The 20,839-nt window shown below is 41.6% G+C and overlaps 1 protein-coding gene across 1 annotated transcript in view; it reads left to right on the top strand.

Annotated features, from left to right (window-relative positions):
• Window positions 1–20,839, top strand: part of TDRD9 (tudor domain containing 9) — a 680,447-nt gene that overhangs the window by 286,981 nt on the left and 372,627 nt on the right. Inside the window, exon 10 of the mRNA XM_053706205.1 lies at window positions 7,209–7,316. Within this exon, the coding sequence (XP_053562180.1) occupies window positions 7,209–7,316 (108 nt within the window). The remainder of the gene's footprint in view (window positions 1–7,208; window positions 7,317–20,839) is intronic.

Here is a 20,839-nt window from a genome sequence, read left to right as displayed (position 1 = left end):
ATTTTATCAAAACATGGTTTCTCCGAGTCTGTCATTGATACCTTGATTCAGGCTCGAAAGCCTGTCACCAGGAAGATCTATCATAAGATATGATGTAAATATCCTCATTGGTGTGAATCCAAGGGTTACTCGTGGAGTAAGGTCAGGATTCCTAGGATATTATCTTTTCTCCAAGAAGGATTGGAAAAGGGATTATCGGCTAGTTCCTTAAAGGGACCGATTTCTGCTCTGTCTATTCTTTTGCACAAGCGTCTGGCTGATGTTCCAGACGTTCAGGCGTTTTGTCAGGCTTTGGTTAGAATCAGGCCTGTGTTTAAACCTGTTGCTCCGCCATGGAGTTTAAATTTAGTTCTTAAAGTTCTTCAAGGGGTTCCGTTTGAACCTTTACATTCCATAGATATCAAGCTTTTATCTTGGAAAGTTCTGTTCCTAGTAGCTATCTCTTTGGTTCGAAGAGTTTCAGAGTTATCTGCCTTATAGTGTCATTCCCCTTATCTGATCTTCCATGCAGATAAGGTAGTTTTGCGTACCAAACCTGGGTTTCTTCCTAAGGTAGTATTTGCAAGCTACTAAGGATTTTCATCAAACATCTGCATTGTTTGTTGTCTATTCTGGAAAGAGGAGAGGCCAAAAGGCTTCGGCAACTTCTCTTTCTTTTTGGCTGAGAAGCATAATCCGTTTAGCTTATGAGACTGCTGGCCAGCAGCCTCCTGAAATAATTACAGCTCATTCTACTAGAGCGGTAGCTTCCACATGGGCTTTTAAACATGAGGCCTCTGTTGAACAGATTTGTAAGGCGGCGACTTGGTCTTCGCTTCATACTTTTTCTAAATTCTACAAATTTGATACTTTTGCTTCCTCTGAGGCTATTTTTGGAAGAAAGGTCTTACAGGCAGTGGTGCCTTCCGTTTAAGTTCCTGCCTTGTCCCTCCCTTCATCCGTGTCCTAAAGCTTTGGTATTGGTATCCCACAAGTAATGGATGAACCCGTGGACTGGATACACCTTACAAGAGAAAACAAAATTTATGCTTACCTGATAAATTTCTTTCTCTTGTGGTGTATCCAGTCCACGGCCTGCTCTGTCACTTTAAGGCAGGTGTTTTTATTTTTAAAACTACAGTCACCACTGCACCCTATAGTTTCTCCTTTTTCTTACTTGTCTTCGGTCGAATGACTGGAGGTGGGGGTTAGGGGAGGAGCTATATAGACAGCTCTGCTGTGGGTGTCCTCTTGCAACCTCCTGTTGGGAAGGAGAATATCCCACAAGTAATGGATGAACCCGTGGACTGGATACACCACAAGAGAAAGAAATTTATCAGGTAAGCATAAATTTTGTTTTTAACTAGGTAGTTATTAAATAGTTAATAACTATTTACTAACTATTCTACCTAGTTAAAATAAATACAAAGTTGCCTGTAAAATTAAAATAAACACTAACGCCTAGATTTAGAGTTGGGCGGTAGCCGTCAAAACCAGCGTTAGAGGCTCCTAATGCTGGTTTTTACCGCCCACTGGTATTTGGAGTCAGTCAGGAAAGGGTCTAACGCTCACTTTGCAGCCGCGACTTTTCCATACCGCAGATCCCCCTACGCCATTTGCGTATCCTATCTTTTCAATGGGATCTTTCTAACGCCGGTATTTAGAGTCTTGGCTGAAGTGAGCGTTGGAAATCTAACGACAAAACTCCAGCCACAGAAAAAAGTCAGTAGTTAAGAGCTTTCTGGGCTAACGCCGGTTTATAAAGCTCTTAACTACTGTGCTCTAAAGTACACTAACACCCATAAACTACCTAAGTACCCCTAAACCGAGGCCCCCCCCACATCGCCGCCACTCTATTAAAATTTTTTAACCCCTAATCTGCCGCTCCGTACACCGCCACCACTTACGTTATCCCTATGTACCCCTAATCTGCTGCCCCTAATACCGCCGACCCCTACATAATATTTATTAACCCCTAATCTGCCGCCCCTGCTATCGCTGACACCTGCATTTTTTTTAACCCCTAATCTGCCGCTCCGTACACCGCCGCAACATACATTATACCTATGTACCCCTAATCTGCTGCCCCTAACACAGCCGACCCCTATATTATATTTATTAACCCCTAATCTGCCCCCCACAACGTCGCCGCCAGCTACCTACAATAATTAACCCCTAATCTGCCGAGCGGATCTCGCCGCTACTCTAATAAATGGATTAACCCCTAAAGCTAAGTCTAACACTAACACCCCCCTAAATTAAATATAATTTAAACGAAATAAATTAACTCTTATTAAATAAATTATTCCTATTTAAAGCTAAATACTTACCTGTAAAATAAACCCTAATATAGCTACAATATAAATTATAATTATATTGTAGCTATTTTAGGATTAATGTTTATTTTACAGGCAACTTTGTAATTATTTTAACCAGGTACAATAGCTATTAAATAGTTAATAACTATTTAATAGCTAAAATAGTTAAAATAATTACAAAATTACCTGTAAAATAAATCCTAACCTAAGTTACAATTAAACCTAACACTACACTATCAATAAATTAATTAAATACAATACCTACAAATAAATACAATTAAATAAACTAACTAAAGTACAAAAAATAAAAAAGAATTAAGTTACAAAAAATAAAAAAATATTTACAAACATTAGAAAAATATTACAACAATTTTAAACTAATTACACCTACTCTAAGCCCCTTAATAAAATAACAAAGACCCCCAAAATAAAAAAATGCCCTACCCTATTCTAAATTAAAAAAGTTCAAAGCTCTTTTACCTTACCAGCCCTGAAAAGGGCCATTTGCGGGGCATGCCCCAAATAATTCAGCTCTTTTGTCTGTAAAAAAAACATACAATACCCCCCCCTCAACATTACAACCCACCACCCACATACCCCTAATCTAACCCAAACCCCCCTTAAATAAACCTAACACTAAGCCCCTGAAGATCTTCCTACCTTCTCTTCACCATGCCAGGTTCACCGATCCATCCTCCGAAGTCTTGATCCAAGCCTCCGAAGTCTTCATCCAAGCCCAAGCTGGGGCTGGCGATCCATAATCCGGCTGAAGTCTTCTATCAAGCAGCGGCTGAAGAGGTCCAGAAGAGGCTCCAAAGTCTTCATCCTATCCAGGAAGAAGAGGAGATCCGGACCGGCAACCATCTTGATCCAAGCGGCATCTTCTATCTTCATCCGATGACGAACGGCTCCATCTTGAAGACCTTCAGCGCGGATCCATCTTCTTCTTCCGACGTCCAACTGAAGAATGAAGGTTCATTTAAGGGACGTCATCCAAGATGGCGTCCCTTGAATTCCGATTGGCTGAATTAAGGTAGGAAAATTCTGATTGGCTGATGGAATCAGCCAATCAGAATCAAGTTCAATCCGATTGGCTGATCCGATCAGCCAATCAGATTGAGCTCGCATTCTATTGGCTGTTCCGATCAGCCAATAGAATGCGAGCTCAATCTGATTGGCTGATTGGATCAGCCAATCGGATTGAACTTGAATCTGATTGGCTGATTCCATCAGCCAATCAGAATTTTCCTACCTTAATTCCGATTGGCTGATAGAATCCTATCAGCCAATCGGAATTCGAGCAACGCCATCTTGGATGACGTCATTTAAAGGAACCGTCATTCGTCGGGAAGTCGTCGGTGAAGATGGATGTTCCGCGTCGGCAGGATGAACATGGATCCGGAAGAAAGAAGATTGAAGATGCTGTTGATAGAAGACTTCAGCCGGATCATGGACCTCTTCAGCTCCCGCTTGGATGAAGACTTCAGCCGGATCATGGACCTCTTCAGCTCCCGCTTGGATGATGCCTTCAGCCGGATCATGGACCTCTTCAGCCCCCCGCTTGGGCTTGGATCAGGACATCGGAGGAGCTCTTCTGGATCGATCGGTGAACCTGGTATGGTGAAGATAAGGTAGGAAGATCTTCAGGGGCTTAGTGTTAGGTTTATTTAAGGGGGGTTTGGGTTAGATTAGGGGTATGTGGGTGGTGGGTTGTAATGTTGGGGGGGGTATTGTATGTGTTTTTTTTACAGGCAAAAGAGCTGAATTCTTTGGGGCATGCCCCGCAAAGGGCCCTTTTCAGGGCTGGTAAGGTAAAAGAGCTTTGAACTTTTTTAATTTAGAATAGGGTAGGGCATTTTTTTATTTTGGGGGTCTTTGTTATTTTATTAGGGGGCTTAGAGTAGGTGTAATTAGTTTAAAATTGTTGTAATATTTTTCTAATGTTTGTAAATATTTTTTTATTTTTTGTAACTTAGTTCTTTTTTATTTTTTGTACTTTAGTTAGTTTATTTCATTGTATTTATTTGTAGGTATTGTATTTAATTAATTTATTGATAGTGTAGTGTTAGGTTTAACTGTAGATAATTGTAGGTATTGTATTTAATTAATTTATTGATAGTGTAGTGTTAGGTTTAATTGTAACTTAGGTTAGTATTTATTTTACAGGTAATTTTGTAATTATTTTAACTAGGTAGCTATTAAATAGTTATTAACTATTTAATAGCTATTGTACCTGGTTAATATAATTACAAAGTTGCCTGTAAAATAAATATTAATCCTAAAATAGCTACAATATAATTATAATTTATATTGTAGCTATATTAGGGTTTATTTTACAGGTAAGTATTTAGCTTTAAATAGGAATAATTTATATAATAAGAGTTAATTTATTTCGTTAGATTTAAATTATATTTAACTTAGGGGGGTGTTAGGGTTAGGGTAAGACTTAGCTTTAGGGGTTAATACATTTATTAAAGTAGCGGTGAGATCCGGTCGGCAGATTAGGGGTTAATAATTGTAGGTAGGTGGAGACGACGGGGGCGGCAGATTAGGGGTTAATAAATATAATATAGGGGTCGGCGGTGTTATGGGCAGCAGATTAGGGGTACATAGGGATAATGTAGGTAGCGGCGGTGTATGGAGCGGCAGATTAGGGGTTAATAATAATAAGCAGGTGTCAGCTATAGCGGGGGCGGCTGATTAGAGGTTAATAAATATAATATAGGGGTCGGCGGTGTTAGGGGCAGCAGAATAGGGGTACATAGGAATAATGTAGGTAGCGGCGGTGTACGGAGCGGCAGATTAGGGGTTAATAATAATATGCAGGGGTCAGCGATAGCGGGGTCGGCAGATTAGGGGTTAATAAGTGTAAGGTTAGGGGTGTTTAGACTCGGGGTACATGTTAGAGTGTTAGGTGCAGACTTAGGAAGTGTTTCCCCATAGTAAACAATGGGGCTGCGTTAGGAGCTGAACGCTGCTTTTTTGCAGGTGTTAGGGTTTTTTTTAGCTCAAACTGCCCCATTGTTTTCTATGGGGGAATCGTGCACGAGCACGTTTTTGAAGCTGGCCGCGTCCGTAAGCAACGCTGGTATTTAGAGTTGCAGTGGCGGTAAATATGCTCTACGCTCCTTTTTTGGAGCCTAACGCAGCGATTCTGTGAACTCTAAATACCAGCGGTATTTAAAAGGTGCCTGGGAAAAAAAGCACGCGTAGCTAACGCACCCCTTTGGCCGCAGAACTCTAAATCTAGCCGTAAGTTAGCTACAATGTAACTATTAGTTATTGTAGCTAGCTTAGGGTTTATTTTACAGGTAAGTATTTAGTTTTAAATAGGAATAATTTAGTTAATTATAGTAAATTTATTTAGATGTATTTAAATTATATTTAAGTTAGGGGGGGTGTTAGGGTTAGACTTAGGTTTAGGGGTTAATAAATTTATTATAGTGGCTGCGGCAGATTAGGGGTTAATAAATTTAATATAGTTGCGGCGACGTTGGGGGGGCAGATTAGGGGTTAATAAATATAATGTAGGGTTCGGCGATGTTGGGGGCTCCAGATTAGGGGTTCATAGGGATAATGTAGGTGGCGGCGGTGTCCGGAGCGGCAGAATAGGGGTTAATAATATAATGTAGTTGGCGACGATGTCGGGCGGCAGATTAGGGGTTAAAGAGTGCAAGATAAGGGGTGTTTAGACTCGGGGTTCATGTTAGGGTGTTAGGTGTAGACATAAATTTTATTTCCCCATAGGAAACAATGGGGCTGCGTTAGGAGCTCTACACTGCTTTTTTGCAGGTGTTAGGGTTTTTTTCAGCCAGCTTAGCCCCATTGATTCCTATGGTGAAATCGTGCACAAGCACGTTCAGCCAGCTCACCGCTGACTTAAGCAACGCTGGTATTGAGGTGAGATGTGGAACTAAATTTTGCTCAACGCTCACTTTTCTGAGGCTAACGCCAGCTTGCAGAAAACTCGTAATACCAGCGTTGTCTTAAGTGAGCGGTGAGAAAAAAAGGCTCGTTAGCACCGCACACCATTACCGACAAAAACTCGTGATCTAGCCGTTTATTTGTAAACCTCAATAAAAAAAAAAATTGTAAAAAAGAGGCTCCTGTAGATAAAATTTGCAAGGCAGCAACATGGTCTTCCCTACATACTTTTACTAAACTTTAACTTTCTGATGTTTTTGCTTCTTCTGAAGCAGCCTTTGGTAGGACTCCTGTTTGAGTATTAGTTCCCATGCATAATTGACTGTGGACTTTTACCACCTTATGAAATAAAACTAAATGTATGCTTACCTGATACATTGACTTCTTTCATGGTTGTAAGAGCCCACAAGCCCTGTCCAGTTTTATTACTATTTCAAGATTTTTTCCCCTGCTTTGTCCTTTCCTACCTTCTTTCTCTTTCCCCTTGCTTGGCTATATGTAAGACTAGCATACCAGTGAGGTGGGAGGATGAGGTTCTCTTAAAGATTTTGGGAATCCCATACATTAAGGATTGTGGACTCTCGCCACCATGAAAGAAATTAATTTATAAGGTAGGCATACTATTTTTGGTTTGTTTTTTCGATCCTTTCTTATTTCAAGGGAGTGCAATGTTGAGGTTTATTCTGTTTTATATTTGCTCTAAATTGAAATTGCTTAGTACAACATCCCACCCCCAAGTTTATGCATATGGCATTTACACAGTGGTCTGCCAAAAAACAAAATAAGTGAGAATTTCAGCTTTCTAATTTTAAATCATGAGTTTTTTGCTAATATATGAGAGAACTTTGATGCTGTTTTAATATCTGTGTTTAATTAGAAACATTTATAAAAATAATATTCTAATTGTTCAAACTATATAATGTTTACCCTGGTTAAGCAATGCAATGTTTACCATCTAAACTATAGGTAATATAAATTTAATTGCAGGTGGTTATGGCTGGTTCCTTCTATCCAAATTATTTTACATTTGGTCAGTCAGAGGAAGAATTAGCTGTTCGAGAACTTGGTGGCAGAGATCCTAAAACTACTGTCATGGTATGTAGTTGTGTAAGACATGTTTTTATATATATATATATATATATATATATATATACCAAAATACATAGCATAATTAATTTAGTTATTTGTATAACATAATTATTTAATTTGTTGTCATTTTAGCTGATTTTTTATTTAATATTTTGATTAAAAATGCTAATTTTGATACGCATTATAGCTTCACATGTGTTATACAATCGATTGGGTCGTAAAAGGACATTTAACCAAAACATTTTCTTCCAATAGTCAGAGCATACAATTTCTTTCTAATGGTTGTGAGAGTCCATGACCTTCCTCTTGGGAAATACTTCACATGGCCACCAGGAGGTGAAAATAACGCCGCACACCAGAGCTTTAATTATCCCTCCCACTCCCCTCTCTTTCCCAGTAGTTCTTTGCCTCTTCAAGGAGAGGGCAAGAATAGAGGTGTTTTGAAGATGAATCATTTCATCCCTCAATGGACAGTTCCTGCAAGAGGGGGGTGGAATGGATACTTATAACACTGGTGTCGCTGGGAACTTCCTAAGCCTCCTCCAGGTGGAAAGTGCCAGTATTCCCCAGACTGTTGCCAGTTGTCAATGACACAAAGGGACTGGGAGATGGCAAGCTACTTGTTCTTCCCTGGGCTTTGCACGCATTATGGGCAAGGCTGGAGGAGGATTTGGAGCTACTAAGACTTAGTTTATCTGCTCTGGAGGGCTCTGGGTTATATAGGATTCAGTGAATGCCTAGCTCTGGCCCCAAGTCTAATCCTGAAAGATTGAGTTATCTGTACTGATACTCTACATGTGTTTCTGGTCACTTTGAGAGCCACTGGACCAGCGGTTCACTCAGCACAGCACTTCCTTGTTGGAGTGAGATACTGATGCGCTTGGATCAGGGCAGTTTGCAGTAAAGGATGTCTTAAAGACCTTTTAGGCCTTGTAGGACTCTACGTCAGTGGAGGAAAGGCCCACCCAGAAGCTTGATCTCATCTTTAGCTAAAGTCCCAGATATATTTCCTGTGCCTACTCTGGTTTCTGAGATAATTTTAGAAATCTTTTTGCTGTACGAAATTCTAACCTAGAGTTGCGGGGAACTATACCAAAGATGGATGAAGCAATTTCCAGGTTGGCTAGGAGAATTACTTAAACCCATTGGAGGACAGTTTTTCATTTAAAAACAGAAAACTAGAGTGTTTTCTAAGAAAGAAATCACTGCTGATTTCTGGTGGGGTTCCTTAAATGAGCTGATCTCTGAAGAATCCCCCCATGAAGATATTCAGGAGCACATTCAATTCCTGAAGAGGACAAATGCCTTTATTTGTGATGCGTGATATTCTGATCATTTGCATCAATTTAAAGAATACAGCCTTAGTTGTTCTGTGCATATGGGCTCTTTGGCTAAAATCTTGGTCAGCAGACATGATTTCCAAGTCCAGATTATGAACTCTTGACTTCAATGGAAAAAAATATGTTTGGTCCTAAGTAAGACTTCATTATTTAAACTGTCATGGGTGGAAAAGGAACATTCTTACCTCAGGATAAGAACTCTAGGTCTAAGGGGAAATCTAGCAATAGATTTTGTTCCTTTCCCCAGAACAAGGGTCAGAAGTCGGACTCCCCCCGGCCCAAAAATGGAAGCCTTACTCAGCTTGGAACAAGTCCACGCAGACCAAGAAAACTTCCACTAATAACAATTCTGCATGATGGTGCGGCCTCCGGTCCAGACTCTCCGGTAGGGGGCAGGCTAATCACCTTTTTTCCATAAGGCAGGGAGAGTCCACGGCATTCTCTACTGTTGGAAAATACACCTGGCCACCAGGAGGCGGCAAAGACACCCCAGCCAAAGGGTTAAATATCCCTCCCACTTTCCCTTTCCTCCCAGTCATTCTTTCCCTTTCGTCACTAGAGGAGGTGGCAGAGGATTCAGAAAGTCCTGTAATGGTTATGTTCCTTCAAGAGATTACTTGAGTTTTAAGTAATCATATAAACCTTTCAGTGAGAGTATTGATGAAAGGAGATGCAAGGAAGTTTTTCTGCAAAACCATCAGTGTTGACTAGTTTCACTGCTTGCTTTTAATCACTCAGGTCCCTGTCAGATCGTTGATACAAGGCTGTGTCACTTGAGAGGCTGTATCTGTTCCACAGCATGGATCCTATTGGGTAAGTCCGCTTTATTGTTGTAGCAGGGACTCTTGTATAGGGTCACAGTGTGACTCCTCTGTACCTCAATAGGATCAAGGGTTAATATCTCCTTTTGGGAAATTATTGGGAAGTTATGGAGATTTTTATGTTCTGCATTAGGTTTAGGCTCATAAGACTATGTGTGCTTTTGGCTTGGGAACAGACAGATTTCACTTTAGTTTTTGGGCTCATAAGACTGTGCTTTTGGCTTGGGAACAGACAGGTTTCACTTTCGTTTTTGAGTTGAGCTCATATTAGCTTAACACTCTTTTGCATAGCAGGGGAAGTCCTGTCTTGCGCACCACGTGACCGGGTGTGGCCTCTCTTACTTCCCTGAGATCCTGCTGCAGACAGCATTCCTGAGGAGAGCGTTTCACTGATCATTTGTTTGGTCTAGGAGGTGGTGAGTGCCCCAGCCATTGGGATTGTAAAGGTGCCTGTTTATATTAAAAACGCTTGTTTCTTTTACAAGATATGACGAGTCCACTGATTTCATCCTTACTTATGGGATATCGCCTCCTGGTCAGCAGGAGGAGGCAAAGAGCTCCACAGCAGAGCTGCATAAATAGCTCCACCCTCCCAACCCAGTCATTCTCTTTGCCTGTGTTAGTGATAGGAGTGAGGTAAAGTGAGGTGTTAGTTTAGATTCTGCCATCAAGAGTTTTTTATTTTTAAATGGTACCAAAGTGTGCTATTTTATCACAGGGCAGCTTCTGGATAGTCTTTTTGGACTATGGGAACTGGTGGATTTTTGTCTCCACTCCATGATTGTGCTGCTTTTTCTGTATATGGTCTTTAAGGTTGTGACTAAGACCCTTCTGCCTTCACAGGACCTCAGGAGGAAGAGCGGACCTCTTGACACTGTGACATTGTCATGCTGTTCCTCAGCATGGAAGTAAGTGCAGTTTTTTTATTCTGGGGCGCTGCAGCTTATCTCAGAACAACTGTACTTGCACTGTTATATTGGGGGCTAGACGTTGGGGCTTCCCTTTAACAGAGGGTGTAATACTCAGACATTCTGACATTCTAGTAGTCTAGAAGCGCTGGGACATATGTAGAACACCGACATAGTTTTATTTAACCAGACATTCTGGCATGGTATTAATTAGCCTAGAAGCGCTCTGAACTTTTGTGTGGGTATGCACTATAACGGGCTGGCTGACGCTGGGGATAGTTACGGAGGCTATATGTTTTTCACTAAAGCTCCGGTACACGGCGGTATTTGATGTGATTCACAAAGGCTATTTTGGTTGTTACGCCCACAAAGGGCGGTGCTTAGTGTTTTGCGCGCTTTACAGCGCAGTTCCTAATTGCAGTTCCGGTTAACAACATCTCCTCACGGCTCCTACGTCCGCTTGTGGTGATATTTACAAGCAGCTTTAGGTGCGCCGTGCTTGAGGAGTTAAGTGGGTTCACATGGAGGCAGGTAGGGTGACTGTAATTTTTCAAAGGTGTACCAGTGTATTATTTTCAGGCACTTGTGCAGGGAGTTTGATATATGCTCTTTGCCATATATATAAAGTTTTAATTCAGATAGCCTTCCTTAAAGATACAGTACTCCGCAGTTTTTTATTGTTAGACTGATTTTTGCAAGACATCTTATCAGTGATTGTGACCAAGATTGCTTTTGTTTAGGTTATCATGGATGGCCTTGAACAAAGTACATGCGTTTGTGTTTGGATGCCATTGTGGAACCCCCTGTTACACTTTGTCCCCCATGTATTGAGAGGGCTTTACAGTGTAAAGAGAAAATTTTCTTTAATAAAGATATGTCTAATGAATGTCCTCAGACTGAAGAGATTGAGGGTATGCCGCATCTTTCTTCTCAAGCGTCACAGCTTTTAACGCCCGCACAAGCGCCGCCATGTTCTTCAACGGCGTCTGCGTCATTTACTCTGCAGGATATGGCTGCAGTCATGTCATCCACTCTTACAGAAGTTTTATCTAAGTTGCCAGTGCTACAAGGCAAACGCAGCAGGACAGAGGCCCACATGGTCCCTGCAACTTCTGATGCTTTAATAGTTATCTCCGATATACCTTCCCAGGGTTCTGAATTGGGGGGTAGGGAGGCCCTGTCTGAGGGGGAACTGTCTGATTCAGGAAGTGCATTACCCCAGACAGATTTGGACGTCATGTCCTTCAGATTTAAACTTGAACACCTCCGCCTTTTGCTACGAGAGGTTTTGGTGACTCTGGACGTCTGTGACTCTATTGTGGTCCTGCCAGAGAAATTGAGTAAGATAAATCCTTAGAGGTCCCTTCTTATTCCGATGTGTTTCCGGTTCCTAAGAGAATTTTGGAAATTATTACAAGGGAATGGGTGAGACCGGGTATCCCGTTCTCCCCTTCCCCTATTTTTAGGAAAATGTACCCTATAGCTGACACCGTTCGGGACTCTTGGCAGACGGTCCCCAAGGTGGAGGGAGCTATCTCTACCCTGGCTAAGCATTGTAACAGTCACAACTGCGGCTGCCTTTTGGTTTGACACTCTAGAAGAGTCCCTTAAGACTGAGACTCCTTCAGAAGAAATAATAGATAGAATTAAGGCCCTTAAGCTGGCTAATTCTTTTATTACGGATGCCGTCTTTCAGATCGCCAAATTTGCGGCTAAGAATTCAGGATTTTTCATTTTAGCACGCAGAGCCTTATGGTTAAAATCTTGGTCTGCGGATGTGTCCTCTAAATCGAAGCTCTTGGCGATTCCTTTCAAGGGTAAGACCCTGTTTGGGCCTGACTTGAAGGAGATCATTTCTGACATTACAGGAGGTAAGGGTCACCTCCTTCCTCAGGACAAAACAGCTAAACAAAGGGGACAGAATAATTTTCATTCCTTTCGAAACTTCAAGGGAATCCCCTCTTTCTCTTCTGTTAAATAGGAAGGGAATTATTCTCAAGCCAAACCACCTGGTAACCTAACCAGGGTTGGAACAAGGGTAAACAACCCAAGAAACCTGCCGCGGCTACCAAGACAGCATGAAGGGGCGGCCCCCGAACCGGGACCGGATCTAGTAGGGTCAGACTTTCTCTCTTTGTCCAGGCTTGGATGAGAGACGTTCAGGATCCTTGGACACTAGAAATCGTGTCTCAAGGGTATCAGTTGGAGTTCAAAAATTCCTTCCCAAGGGGAAAGTTTCTTCTTTCACGATTGTCTGTAGACCAGATAAAAAGAGAGACGTTCTTACGTTGTGTAGAAGACCTCTCCACCATGGGAGTAATTTGTCCCGTTCCAATACAGGGGCAGGGGTTTTACTCAAATCTTTTTGTGGTTCCTAAAAAAGAGGGAACGTTCCGACCCATTTTAGATCTCAAGACTCTAAACAAGTTTCTCAGAGTTCCATCCTTCAAGATGGAGACTATTCGGACTATTCTTCCATTGATCCAGGAGGGTCAATATATGACTACCGTGGACTTAAAGGATGCATATCTTCATATTCCTATCCACAAAGATCATCACCAGTTACTAAGGTTTGCCTTCCTGGACAAACATTTTCAGTTCGTGGCTCTTCCCTTCGGGCTGTCCACGGCACACAGGATCTTCACGAAGGTTCTAGGGTCTTTGCTAGCGGTTCTCAGACCGCAGGGCATTGCAGTGGCGCCTTATCTGGACGATATTCTAATCCATGCGTCGTCTTACCAACTGACAAAGTCTCATACCGACATGGTTCTGTCCTTTCTAAGGACTCACGGGTGGAAGGTGAATCTAGAAAAGAGTTCACTAATTCCACAGACAAGGGTTCCTTTCCTGGGAACTCTAATAGATTCTATATCCATGAAAATCTTCTTGACGGAAGTCAGAAAGTTAAAGATTCTGAATACATGCCGAGCCCTTCAGTCCAATCCTCGGCCATCAGTGGCTCAGTGCATGGAGGTAATTGGATTGATGGTGGCGGCAATAGACATCATTCCGTTTGCTCGTTTTCATCTCAGACCTCTACAACTGAGCGTGCTCAGACAGTGGAATGGAGATTATGCAAATTTGTCTCCTCAGATAGATCTGGATCAGGAGACAAGAGACTCTCTTCTTTGGTGGTTGTCACAGGATCATCTGTCCCAAGGGACGTGCTTCCGCATACCCTCCTGGGTGATAGTGACAACGGACGCCAGTCTACTAGGATGGGGTGCAGTCTGGAATTCCCTGAAGGCTCAGGGTGTGTGGACTCGGTCGGAGTCTCTACTTCTAATCAATATTCTGGAGTTGAGGGCAGTATTCAATGCTCTTCAGGCTTGGCCTCAGTTGGCTTCGGCAAAGTTCATCCAATTTCAGTCGGACAACATCACGACTGTGGCTTACATCAATCATCGGGGAGGAACAAGGAGTTCTTTGGCGATGACAGAAGTATCCAAGATAATTCGGTGGGCGGAGGCTCACTCTTGTTATCTCTCAGCAATCTACATCCCAGGAGTAGACAACTGGGAAGCGGATTTTTTGAGCAGGCAGACAGACGTTTCATCCAGGGGAGTGGGAACTCCACCCGGAGGTCTTTGCCACCCTGATTCTCAGATGGGGCAGACCGGAGCTGGATCTTATGGCATCTCGTCAGAATGCCAAGCTCCCGAGATACGGATCCAGGTCCAGGGATCCTCAGGCCGAACTGATAGATGCCTTGGCAGCGTCTTGGTCGTTCAACCTAACTTATGTGTTTTCTCCATTTGCTCACCTTCCCCGGGTGATTGCTCGAGTCAAACAGGAGAGGGCTTCGGTGATTCTCATCCTCCTGCGTGGCCTCGCAGGACATGGTATGCCGATCGGATGGGCATGTCATCTCTGCCACCGTGGAAGCTTCCATTGAGGCAGGACCTTCTCATTCAGGGACCCTTCCATCATCCGTATCTAATTTCTCTGCAGCTGACTGCTTGGAGATTGAACGCTTGATTTTATCTAAGCGGGGGTTCTCTGATGCGGTCATTGCTACCTTGATTCAGGCACGCAAGCCTGTTACTAGAAAGATTTGCCATAAGATATGGCGTAAATATCTTTATTGGTGCAAATCCAAGGGCTACTCATGGAGTAGGGTTAGGATTCCCAGGATTTTATCTTTTCTCCAAGAAGGATTGGAGAAAGGTTTGTAAGCAAGTTCCTTAAACGGACAGGTTTCTGCTTTGTCTATTTTGCTACACAAGCGTCTGGCAGATGTTCCAGATGTTCAATCTTTTTGTCAGGCACTGACTAGAATCAGACCTGTATTTAGACCAATTGCTCCTCCTTGGAGCTTGAATTTAGTTCTTAATGTTCTTCAAGGGGTTCCGTTTGAACCTATGCATTCCATAGATATTAAGTTATTATCTTGGAAAGTTTTATTTTTGGTTGCTATTTCTTCTGCTCGCAGAGTTTCTGAGCTTTTGGCATTATAATGTGATTCTCCTTATCTTATTTTCCATTCGGATAAGGTGGTGTTACGTACCAAACCTGGTTTTCTTCCTAAGGTTGTTTCTAACAAGAATATTAATCAGGAAATTGGTGTTCCTTCATTGTGTGCTAACCCTTCTTCTAAGAAGGAGCGTCTGTTACATAATTTGGACGTAGTCCGTGCCTTGAAGTTCTACTTGCAGGCGACTAAGGATTTTCGTCAAACATCTTCATTAATTGTTGTTTTTGCTGGGAAACGTAGGGGTCAGAAGGCTACAGCTACCTCTCTTTCTTTTTGACTGAAGAGTATCATCCATGTTGCATATGAGACTGCTGGACAGCAGCCTCCAGAACGAATTACGGCTCATTCTACTAGGGCTGTGGCTTTCTCATGGGCATTTAAAAATTGCTTCAGTTGAACAGATTTGCAAGGCTGCAACTTGGTCGTCTCTTCACACTTTTTACAAATTTGATACTTTTGCCTCGTCTGAGGCTGTTTTTGGTAGAAAGGTTCTTCAAGCAGTGGTGCCTTCCATTTAGGTTCATGTCTTGTCCCTCCCTTTCATCCGTGTCCTATAGCTTTGGTATTGTATCCCATAAGTAAGGATGAAATCCGTGGACTCGTCATATCTTGTAAAAGAAAAGGAAATTTATGCTTACCTGATAAAATTTGTTTCTTTTACCATATGACGAGTCCACGGCCCTCCCTTTTGTTTTTTTTGAGGACAGGTTTTTATTTTTGTTAAACTTCAGTCACCTCTGCTCCTTGGCTTTTCCTTTCTCTTCCTAACTTCGGTCGAATGACTGGGTTGGGGGGGAAGGGAGGAGCTATTTATGCAGCTCTGCTGTGGAGCTCTTTGCCTCCTGCTGACCAGGAGGCGATATCCCATAAGTAAGGATGAAATCCGTGGACTCTTCATATCGTAAAAGAAACAAATTTATCAGGTAAGCATAAATTTCATTTTTATGTAACATTTTTTATTCCATCTGTGGAATTACATACCAAAGCTACTGTATGTCCAGCCACAACTCCTGTAGTGAATTATAATACCTATTTATATTGTGAGAAGGCTGTGATTTGCCCGCCTGCTCAATTTTTTCCAATTGACTAAGCAATGTTTTAAAGTCTGCCAATACCCATAGCGCAATTAGTCCCTCTGGGCCATCAACCTCTCAGGATTCTATGATCCGAGAGATTTCTGCTCTGTCTACTCGAACCGCTTCACATGCAGTTCCCCGTGGCACAGCTAATTTTCCATCTGGAGGGGGCCTTTTTCCTGCGGACTTTACCACACAGCTAGAATCGGCGGTGCCTGTGGCCCTGAGTGCCCTACCTATCTCTGGGAAACGTAAGAGAAAGGTAAAACATAGTTCTCCTGTCTTATTCATCTAAATTCCTATCGGATCTAGCCTGTATGTCTCAGCTATCCGAGAATGCGTTAACCTCTGTAGAGTCTTAGACTTCTGTTATTAAGTCTCTTTCGGCGGAGGATTCCAGAGGCTAAGACCCCTAAGTTAGACAGGAAGGTCCCACAGTCTTTTCCTGTACCAGTTCGTATGGTGAACATTATTAGTAACCAATGGGAAAGAATCGGAACTTCCTTTTCTCCCTCAGCAACTATAAAGAAATTGTTCCCTGTCCCTGACTCTCAAATAGAATTGTGGGGTTCCATACCTAAGGTGGATGGCACCATTTCAACACTAGCTTAGCGTACTACTAGCCCCATTGAGGATAGTTCATCCTTTAGAGAGCCTATGGACAAGAAGTTGGAAACTTTCCTGAGGAGAATATTCCAACACACCGATTTTTATTACAACCCGCAGCAGCAGTAGCCGCGGTGGTGGGGGTCTCGTGGTGGGGGTCTCTGTCTGAATTTATTGAGGTGGAATCTCCCCTCAAGGATATTCATTAGAAAATTAAGGCATTAAGAATTGCTAACTCCTTCATCTGTGATGCGAATATGCAAATTATTCACCTTAACGCAAAGGCTGCAGGTTTTGCGGTTCTAGCCCGGCAAGCTCTCTGGTTGAAGTCTTGGTCTGTGGATATGACTTCTAAATACAGGTTACTTTCTCTCCATTCAAGGGGAAGATCTTATTTGGATCAGGTCTGGACTGTCATTTCTCTCATCAGGTCTGGACTATCATTTCTTTCATGTAATTGGCAAGAGTCCATGAGCTAGTGACGTATGGGATATACAATCCTACCAGGAGGGGCAAAGTTTCCCAAACCTCAAAATGCCTATCAATACACCCCTCACCACACCCACAATTCAGTTTTACAAACTTTGCCTCCTATGGAGGTGGTGAAGTAAGTTTGTGCTAAGATTTCTACGTTGATATGCGCTTCTCAGCATTGTTGAAGCCCGATTCCTCTGAGTACAGCGAATGTCCGAGGGACGTGAAGAGAGTATCACTTATTGAATACGATGATTTCCCTAACGGGGGTCTATTTCATAGGTTCTCGGTTATCGGTCGTAGAGATTCATCTCCTACCTCCCTTTTCAGATCGACGATATACTCTCAATTTACCATTACCTCTACTGATAGCTGTTTTAGTACTGGTTTGCCTATCTGCTATATGTGAATGGGTGTCTTTTGGTAAGTATGTTTTTTATTACTTAAGACACCTCAGCTATGGTTTGGCACTTTATGCATTTATATAAAGTTCTAAATATATGTATTGTACTTATATTTGCCATGAGTCGGGTTCATGTATTTCCTTCTGCAGACTGTCAGTTTCATATTTGGGGAATATAAACATTTTTTTTTAAGAAATGTATTTCTTACCTGGGGTTTAGTCTTTTTTTCAATTGACTACTTCTTGCAAATTGCGTGCAGTATTAGGCCCGCGGTCCGCCTACTATTGCACTGCATGTGCATATTTGTTTGTGAGTATATCATCTAGATCAGTGATTTTCAACATTTTTTTTTGCCATGGCACACTTTTTTACATTAAAAAATCCATCCCAAAATTTTACAAAATCACACATTGAAGCCTAATACAGCATATATTAGCCATCATAATGATTGTCTGTGAATGAATGTCAATATGTCATGGTTGTAAATGATGAGCCTGTCGCATCAAAACAAGCAAAATTTAAAAAATGTCACACTGTTCTCAGTCTGCCGCGTCACACCTGAGGATCTCTCACGGCACACTAGTGTGCAGTGGCACACTGGTTGAAAAACACTGATCTAGATCACAAACTTTTGGTTGTCATATATTGGAACTTTTCTTACAGGACATATTCTATCTTTGCATACAACTTGGAGAGAGCTGCTCACCATCGGATTGATGAACTTTTTATCTACATTGCCTATATTGGTTTGAATACCTACTAGAGGGACTTTATCTATGTTTTTAAGTCTATCTATTTCCTTTTTGGAAAATATTTGATTATATGACAAATATATATACTTTATCTATGGTACAATATAGAGTATATTAAGATTGATATTGGTATCTCCATATTAACATCCTCTTATGTGATTGGTTATTTGGCGCACCTCTGTTATTCTATTGCTTAACACAGCAGTTGTACTGTGAACAAAACATAATTATTTATCCTCTTCTGATGGGGATCTATCTGATACAGAAGATCCTTCCTCAGACATTGACACTGACAAATCTACTTATTTATTTAAAATAGAGTAAATGTGTTCTTTATTAAAAGAAGTGTTAATTACTTTGGATATTGAGGTAACCAGTCCTCTTGACGTTCAGTCTAATAAACATTTAAATGCTGTTTTTAAACCTCCTGTGGTTTCTCCAGGGGTTTTTCCTATTCCTGAGGCTATTTCTGATATGATTTCTAAGGAATCGAAAAAGCCAGGTACATATTTTATTCCTTCTTCAAGGTTTAAAAAATTGTATCCTTTACCAGCAAAATCTATAGAGTTTTGGGAAAAAATCCCCAAAGTTGTTCAGGCTATTTCTACTCTTGCTAAACGTACCACTATTCCTATGGAAGATAGTACTTCCTTTAAGGATCCTTTAGATAGGAAGCTTGAATCGTATCTAAGGAAGGCCTATTTATATTCAGGTCATCTTCTCAGACCTGCAATTTCTTTGGCTGATGTTGCGGCTGCATCAACTTTCTGGTTGTAGAAATTAGCGCAACAGGAATTGGATTCTGACTTATCTAGCATTATTCGCTTACTGCAATATGCTAATCATTTTATTTGTGATGCCATTTTTGATATCAAAATTGATGTTTGATCCATGTCTTTAGCTATATTAGCTAGAAGAGCTGTGTGGCTTAAATATTGGAATGCTGATATGACATATAAATCTAGATTACTATCTCTTTCTTTCCAAGGTAATAATTTATTTGGTTCTCAGTTGGATTCTATTATTTCAACTGTCACTGGGGGAAAGGGAGTTTTTCTGCCTCAGGATTAAAAAACCTAAGGGTAAATCTAAGGCTTCTAACCGTTTTCGTTCCTTTCGTCAGAATAAGGAACAAAAACTCAATCCTCCCCCCAAGGAATCTGCTTCCATTTGGAAGCCTTCCTCAAATTGGAATAAATCCAAGCCATTTAGGAAACCAAAGTCAGCCCCTAAGTCCGCATGAAGATGCGGCCCTCATTCCAGCTCAGCTGGTAGGGGGCAGATTAAGGTTTTTCAAGGATATTTGGATAAAATATGTCCAAAATCAATGGATTCAGAGCATTGTCTCTCAAGGGTATCGAATAGGATTCAGAGTAAGACCTCCTGTGAGAAGATTTTTTCTCTCACATATCCTAGCAAATCCAGTAAAAGCTCAGGCTTTCCTGAAGTGTGTTTCAGACCTGGAGTCTTCAGGGGTAATCATGCCAGTTCCTTTTCAGGAACAAGGTTTGGGGTTTTATTCAAATCTATTCATTGTCCCAAAAAAGGAAACATTTATTCAGACCAGTTCTGGATCTGAAAATATTGAATCGTTATGTAAGAGTACCAACTTTCAAGATGGTGACTATAAGGACTATTCTGCCTTTTGTTCAGCGAGGACATTATATGTCCAGAATAGACTTGCAGGATGCATACCTTCATATTCCAATTCATCCAGAACATTATCAGTTTCTGAGATTCTCTTTTCTAAACAAGCATTACCAATTTGTTGCTCTTCCATTTGGCCTAGCAACAGCTCCAATAATCTTTTCAAAGGTTCTGGATGCCCTACTCTCTGTAATCAGAGAACAGGGTATTGCAGTGTTTCCTTATTTGGATGATATCTTGGTACTAGCTCAGTCTTTACGTACTGCAGAATGTCACACAAATCAACTAGTGTTGTTTCTTCGGAAACATGGTTGGTGGATCAATTTACCAAAAAGTTTCTTGATTCCTCAGACAAGGGTCACCTTTTTAGGCTTCCAGATAGATTCAGTGTCCATGACTCTGTCTCTAACAGACAAGAGACGTTTAAAATTGGTTGCAGCCTGCTATGTGCATGGAAGTTTTAGGTCTCATGACTGCAGCATCGGACGCGATCCCCTTTGCTCATTTTCACGAGACCTCTACAGCTTTGTATGCTGAACCAATGGTGCAGGGATTATACAAAGATATCACAATTATTATCCTTAAATCCCAATGTACGACACTCTCTGACGTGGTGGATAGATCACCATCGTTTAGTTCAAGGGGCTTCTTTTGTTCGGCCAACCTGGACTCTGATCACAACAGATGCAAGTCTTTCAGGGTGGGGAGCTGTTTGGGGATCTCAAGAGGCGAGATTACCAATAAATATTTTAGAACTCTGTGCAATTCTCAGAGCTCTTCAGTTTTGGCCTCTGTTAAAGACAGAATCGTTCATTTGTTTTCAGACAGACAATATCACAACAGTGGCATATGTCAATCATCAGGGTGGGACTCACAGTCCCCAAAACTATGAAAGAAGTATCTCAGATACTTGTTCGGGCGGAATCCAGCTCCTGTCTAATCTCTACAGTGCATATCCCAGGTGTAGACAATTGGGAGGTGGATTATCTCAGCCGCCAGACTTTACATCCAGGGGAGTGGTCTCTCC

Source organism: Bombina bombina, chromosome 1 (assembly GCF_027579735.1).
Source record: "Bombina bombina isolate aBomBom1 chromosome 1, aBomBom1.pri, whole genome shotgun sequence".
NCBI lineage: Eukaryota > Metazoa > Chordata > Amphibia > Anura > Bombinatoridae > Bombina > Bombina bombina.
The sequence above is the reverse complement of the archived record's forward strand: the minus strand, read 5'-3'. Positions and strand labels throughout refer to the sequence as shown.